The sequence below is a fragment of the Gossypium hirsutum genome, chromosome A05, assembly GCF_007990345.1.
Source record: "Gossypium hirsutum isolate 1008001.06 chromosome A05, Gossypium_hirsutum_v2.1, whole genome shotgun sequence".
Taxonomy (NCBI): domain Eukaryota; kingdom Viridiplantae; phylum Streptophyta; class Magnoliopsida; order Malvales; family Malvaceae; genus Gossypium; species Gossypium hirsutum.
Window position 1 is genome coordinate 5499711 of NC_053428.1, and position 7457 is coordinate 5507167.

Consider the following 7457-nt stretch of genomic DNA (forward strand, 5'->3'; position numbering starts at 1 on the left):
CTAATTTTCCCTGAAACTAGACTTACTTATCTTATTACCAAAAAATTTTCAGAATTTTTGGTTTAGCCAATAAGTACAGTTTATTCTTTAAAGTTGCCCCTATTCTGCTGTCTGACAGTTCCGACCCTTCTTCACTAAGAATTAATTATCTCATCGTACGAGATTCGGATGATGTTCCCGCTTATTTCTATTGAAAATAGACTCTTTAAGGATTTTAAACATATAAATTTAATCCCTTAATTATTTTTCTCCAATTTTTGATGATTTTCCAAATTCAGAACAGGGGAACCCGAAATCATTCTGACATTATCTCACAAAACTTATTATATCTCATGATTTACAATTTTATTGCTTACACCGTTTCTTCTATAAGAAACTACACTCAATAAGCTTTAATTTCATATTTTATTCATCCTCTAGTTAGATTTCTAAAATTTTTAGATATTTTTCAAAGTTAGACTATTGCTGCTGTCCAAAACTGTTTTAGTGCAAAATGTTGACTTTCATTTTGCCCCAAATTTCACAGTTCATACAATTCAGTCCTTACTTAATTAACCCATCAATTAAAATAATTTTCTCAATTAATACTTTTCCTAGACATTATAAGTTATTTCATAACTATTGAAATTCAGAATTTTCACATAAAACTCTAACTTCAAACTCTTTTACGATTTAGGTCCCAAACATTCACTTTCTATTCAATTCTTTCAATAAAATCAGCATATAAACAATTTAAAGCTCTAATTCTATGTCAAATCATCATATACTTCCAGCACATATTCATATAAACTTTCAATTTCTTTCATAGAATCAAGAACTAATGAATTCAACAAATGGACCTAGTTGTAAAAGTCACAAAAACACAAAAAATTCAAGAAATAATCAAGAATTGAACTTACTTGCAGTAAAAATATGAAAAACCAGCTTAAGGGAACTCTTCCATGGTGTTTTTTCTGATGAGAATGCAGAAAAATAAAGAGAAATCTAGATAATTCCACTTTAGTCCTAGCTTTATTAAGTAAATTTTGCAATTTTGCAATTTTTCCCTTAATTCCCCTTATTTTCTTGGTGATTTCATGCTCTTGCCGTCCAGCCCAAATAGACCTTGGGTCTATTTGCCTTTTAAACCCTCTTTCTTTTATCATTTAAGCTATTTAATCATTTCCCACAATTTTGCATTTGATACAATTTAGTCCTTTTTGTTCAATTAGCTATCAGTACTTTAAAATTTCTTGACGAAACTTTAATACTAACTTATTAACACTCCATAAATATTTATAAAAATATTTATGGCTCGATTTAAAATTCCCGAGGTCTCGATTCCTCGTTTTCAATTTTAATTATTTTAATATATATTTAGTACATTTCACTATTTCAAAATTTTTCCTAACTTCACATTTAACTTATACTCACTAAATTAATAATATTTCCTACTCATTTGTCGAATTTAGTGATCTCGAATCACTGTTCCGACACCACTGAAAATTAAGCTGTTACAAATTCAGTTTATAATTAAATACATTAAATCACACACATACTTTTACATTACAATTATCATCACTTAATGAACAATTCAATCTTTTTATGTTATCATTCGATTATATATATCATTCTTATTTCTTTATTTCAATTCTCAACTTTTGTATATACTATATCATTCAAATTTAGTTTTATCAGTAGATTTATTTCATTTGTCCCTATTAAAAAAAGAAATATTGTTTGTCAAAACAAAAAGGAAACTCGCAATTGTTTTTTTATTCCCTAGGCAAGACTTCTTTCCTTTGGTTCTATATTCCTATCCTGAAGGAAGATATAAGAGGGACCTATGGATAGTGTGGTCAGAAATCCATAATAGAGTCCGACCATAATGACCGAATTGATTATCGTCATGTATAAGGATATTAGATTCCCTGGTATAAAAGATTTTAAAATCATCATTAACCTCCAATGGGAAACCTTTCTCCTCTTACATGAATCCAATTTTCATTTCATCCGGGAAAAGCCATCTTTTTCTCAACAATGTCTTCCAAGTGCAGAGGTTGCGGGTTTTTTTCTACCAATTGGAGCCCTCCCTTCACCGCCCCCATGGGGATGGTCTACAGGGTTCATAACTACTCCTCTTACTATAGGACGCTTACCTAGCCAACATTTAGATCCGGTTCTACCCAAACTTTTCTGGTTCACCCCTGTTGGACGAAATGATAAAAGAATACCCGGAAACACATCGAGCCAAGCATCACAACTTCTTCTACCCATCCTGTATGTTGTCCTTTTGGCTCCGTGTTGGAATAGAAACTTATTGTATTAGTAGACGAGATTTTACGAAAAAGGTTCTTGATAGGAGAAAATTTTATTTTTTCAATTTTTTCAGTGCGGATTTTACACAACATGGGGAAATCACTATTTCTAATTGGCGGATACACGGATTCCAACCAACACACCAGTACAACATAATGTGCCTTAACAGTACACAGTACCTAATCAGTAATCAGTAACGGTAGCAGTAGCAGTAACAGTAACAATATTCAACACACAAAGTGCTGAATCTGTAACAGTAGCGGTAACAGTATTCGACACACAAAGTGTCGAATCGGTAACGGTAATGGTAACAGTAACAGTAGTCGGCACATAAGTGCCTGATCAGTAAGCCGGCAAAACTCGTACTCTTCCATATCCTATGGCATGCCAACTATATCCGACTAGCCCGACTAGTTAATAGGGTATTTAAATGATTTTCAGTACAATTTCCATTTCGATTCAATATTAATTATAATTTATTATTTTGATCAATTTTCACAGTAATTCAGTAATTCACTCCATTAGAAATTTTACAGTTCAATGCAATATACGTAACATTATTCAGTAATTTCACAGTTCAATTCGGTATTCAAAACAATATTCAGTATCCCATAATTCAGTTCAATATCAATCTCAATTTTAATACCTAATCACAAATTTTATCAGATCATTAAATACTTACCTTAAAAATACTTACCACACATTCATATTAAATTAAACACATATTAATTATAAAGCTTGAGTTATAGTGATACAAACCAGAATTCTCTTCGGATTTAATCCTCGACGATCTTTCCTTTTCCTTTTTGGGCCGATGCTTTAGGCTCGATATTAGCTACGAACAATTAAAATAATTTCACAATTATTAGCATAACACAGTTTAAACGCTGAAATTTTTATCTAACTTTTACTTTAATTCCAATTTAATCCCAACTAAACCTATATATTTTTCTTTCTCAATTCATACCTTTTTGCTACTCAATTTCTTGCCAAACCCACATCTAACTATTTAATTTTTATCATATTTTCATAATTTCGAATTTATTTCAATTTAATCCCTAAAACTCAAAACTTATAGCTTAGTTTACAATTCAATCTTTATTCAATTCTAACTTAAAATTTATTCAATTAAATCCCTAATTCATTATTTTGCTCAACATGAACTATGTTCAAGAACCTAAAAACTTTCAAAACCTTAACTTAATTTCAACAAAATTTTGTTCTAAAGCTTCTAAAACATCAAATTAACTAAAAATGACTTAATTGACTTACCAATCAAAGTTTCAAGCTTCAAATCTCCAATTTTTCCTTTTTATTTCTCTTTTTCTCCCCTGTTTTCGAATGTTTCTGTTTTCTATTCTGTTTGTTTAGTTTCTATTTATTTTATGCTTTATCTTTTTTTTACTTTATTTAATTTATATTATATTTAATTAATAAATATCTATTTAATAGCAATTATATATATAACAATTGTACACACACATGTTTTACATTTGTCCAATATCACCACCCTACATTTGTCATAATTTTATTTAATTATCACATAAAAATCTTATTTTATAATTATTTAATTAATAAATATTTCTTAATTATAATAATAATAAATAATAAATATCTACTAATTTAAATAAAATATTATAATTGTATAAATATTATCATTACATATGTATATTTTTATCACCTTACACTTGTCATAATCATACTTTATTTAACATATATAAAAAAATCTTATGATATAATTATTTAATTATCAATAATTTAATTTAATCTAATTATCTATTACTTTAATATTAAGTAAACAAATTATTTTATAATAAGTACACATGTATCTATTTATTACAAATATACCAATATTTTTATTACCATACAATTCTCTACTATTTAATTTATTTAATAATAATACTAATAATAATATAAAACCATAACAATTAATAATTATAATAATCAATTATACAATATTATATAATGTATATATATAATCTAAATAAAATCTTAGATTTTTTTAAATACATTTATGTTGCCTCAACCATTACTTAATGGCATATTTCCCATTTTGACCCTTTTTACTTTCTATTGTTTTAGAATTAAACTTTTACCTCTTATTCAATTTAATTCTTTTCGCTCATTACTGTAAATTAAGCTAAATTTACTTAATTAAAATCTAATTAGACACACCACTAGGCTCATAAATACTAGGCTCATAAATATTTTTAATAATTATTTTCAAACTTATTTCATGAAGATGGAGGCCCGATAATACACTTTTTCGGTGCCCATTTTGAATCGTTACATCTTTTTCTTGATCTATAAAATTCCATCGATTGTTGGAAAGAGCAAGAGGGTTCTTAGAGGGGGAATTGAAATCTAAATCGAAAACCGAAAATGTTGAGGGTAAACCGAGTGATAAACCGGGCACGAGCTTCGATTTCAAATTGTCAATACCTCCTAAGTCATGACCCAAAGATTTTCGCTTCACCTCCTCAAAATTTCGCATCAAAATTATCCATTCGCTTCTTCGATATTTACAAGGCAATTCCTCCATCTCCCCCTTTTTAACTCTAAAATATTTGATTTTTTAAGTTATAGTTCTTTTTAACTTTTTGTCTTGTGTGTGCAGCTTGCAAGCAAGGAAAAAATCGACAAAGAACGAGCAAGACAGTAAGTTTAAGCTTTGTTCGTTTATTGAAATTTTGTTACGTGCTCTTTTTTCCATGAAATTTAATATAAATAATTGTTTTAATTTGATTTAGGGCAGTGCTGATGAATTGAATAGAGGATATTTTGATGATATGTCTGAGCTAAAACAACCCGGTGGTAAGGTATTAACTGATTTGTTCTTTTTATATACATATAGGCTATATCATTTGCAAATATGTTCAAATTAGTTGAATTGCAACTGATTTCTGAGTAAAATTAATGTTACTTTCTATAAACATTTTAATTGTTAGTTTTTTTTTCTTTTCTTGCAAATTGCACTGGCAAATAAGATTTTAATTCCTGGAATTGCAGCAAGGAAGTTTCCTGCCATGGATGTTATATATTCTGATGGTAGAAAATCAAAGCTGCCGATTGTTTTTGATGCAAGTGGCGTTGATGCTAGCAAGTTAGCTGTCCCTGAAGCATCTTTAGTCTGTCTATCATTTAGAGCAAACTCTCGGGTATGGTTTCCTTTTTCTATGTTTGTTTTGGATTAAATTTATGTATTTTTTAATGATGTTATAAATCTTCCATTTTTATCATGATAAGAGAATGTTGAATATAGTGCATTGCTTTAAAATTGTGATAAGAGGCATATCAGCGACTCCATGGCAATGGAGGGGTTAGCACTAAGTTGCAATCATGAAAACAACAAAAACAAGAGAAACAAAAGATGTTGTTGGTTGCTAACTTTTCTTTTCTCTTGTTTCTGGTTATTGTTGTTGATGATGCATTTTAACTCCTTTTCCTTGTCAGGCTATGGTCGATTTTTGAAGCAAGCCTTTTTATGACACCCTTTAGTGAGTCCAAGAGCGTGCAGCTATATGAGGTTCTATATTTTTGCTATTTAACTTTTCATTCCTTTTTGGCATGTGTGGTGAATCAATGATTCTCAGTTTTCTGTTGCTAGAAAGAACTTATAGTTACATGCATCTGTAGTCAATAATAATAACAAACAAATAAAACAGCGAACAAGAATAAAAGATAACCATGCTAGTATGACTTGAGTTATGACCGTCCTAGTTGAGCTTATAGCTCATCAGATCAGCCTATAATTAATAATGCAGTTATCCTTTTATTTACTGTATTTGAATGGAAATTCTTGGCAGCTGATTTTATGTTTTATATAAGTTATTTGTTAAAATAATTGTGTTTGGAAATTATTATGTGTTGCTAAATGATAATATATTTGCTGTTATCAGGTATCTTTTATAGACTCTTGGCTCTTATGCTTGAATCCCATTAAACGACTGCTTCTTCGATTTATGAGGAAATCTAGTGATGGAGCGAAGGATGCTCTTCAGAGGCATGTTGTTTATTCATTTGGTGATCATTATTACTTCAGAAAGGAACTTAAGATTCTGAACCTTCTAACTGGGTAATCAAAAGTTTCTTATATCCTAATCAATAACATAACTAATATTCATACAGTTCTGTTTTCTTAGTCTGAGAAGATGCTTTTTCACTTGTTTGAAGGTACATCTTCCTGCTTGACAAATTTGGTAGAATAAGATGGCAGGGCTTTGGTTTGGCAAAGCAAGGAGAGTTGTCATCGTTTTTTTATTGCACGAAAGTTATTCTGGAGGAAAAATAGGTAGCCTGACATTTTTTAGGTACCGTATTATCTTAATGGGTTAATCTCCATTTTTTGCATTCAAGGGATACTAGTGTCAAATGAAAATAATGATGTGCTTTGCTGGAAACATGGTCCTGTTTGCTATTTTCTTTTAGATTTCTGCAACCAAGCAAAGCCTTAGGTTTTCCATTTTGGGTGAGCGAGTGGAAAAGTAAAGAAGTATCCTTATGCTAGTGTCAGTTTTATTTCAACTTCACTTTCTTGTATTCTAGTTTTGTGTCAGACTTAAGTTATATGCCTATCAATATGATATTCCTTGCAGATACTTTTGGCTTGCCTGGAATAGCTTAGTTCTTACATTAAAAGCCTGTTGGCTCAACAGGATGAACAAGTTCACAGTTTTGAGAGACCTTAATTTTGTTACAGAAAACCTTGGTGTTGAGTTTTTCAAAGGTACTGTTGTGGTATAATAATCTTCCCATTACTGATGATGTGTAGAGTTGAATGAATTTTGTATTATTTTCTTCAACAATTAGAATAAATTGTATTTATCTCTTCGATATCAAACCAGTTGGCAAAGTTGTTGGCAAAGCTGTTAAGGGAGTATTGTTATGGAGCATTGGGATTTGGTGGACAAAGTAACTAAGCCGATAAATTGGCAATTCCAGGGAAACTTAAATTGCCAAATCTTGAGTCTTTTCGGGTTATATCATTTGGTATAATTTGTTTAATCATTTCCTTTAAAGCAATCATTAATGCAAAACTTTCTCATTAACATCACCTTTTCCAATTTTATAATGTAGATAAACAAACATTTTTTGTTTCTTTTAGTTGAAAAAAGAAAAATAAAAAGATGCTATTTTTTTTGGATGCTTTGTAACTTTTC

At 29.7% G+C, this 7457-nt stretch overlaps 1 protein-coding gene across 1 annotated transcript; it reads left to right on the plus strand.

Annotated features, from left to right (window-relative positions):
- The first annotated feature begins 4554 nt into the window (after positions 1-4554).
- On the plus strand, positions 4555-7138 carry LOC107895495 (uncharacterized). The gene is given in 9 exon segments (XM_041112979.1): positions 4555-4827; positions 4916-4956; positions 5054-5112; positions 5308-5456; positions 5752-5790; positions 5792-5824; positions 6198-6373; positions 6472-6589; positions 6727-7138. Coding segments are annotated over 8 exon segments (762 nt in total). The 5' UTR covers positions 4555-4680; the 3' UTR covers positions 6727-7138.
- The last annotated feature ends 319 nt before the right edge of the window (positions 7139-7457 follow it).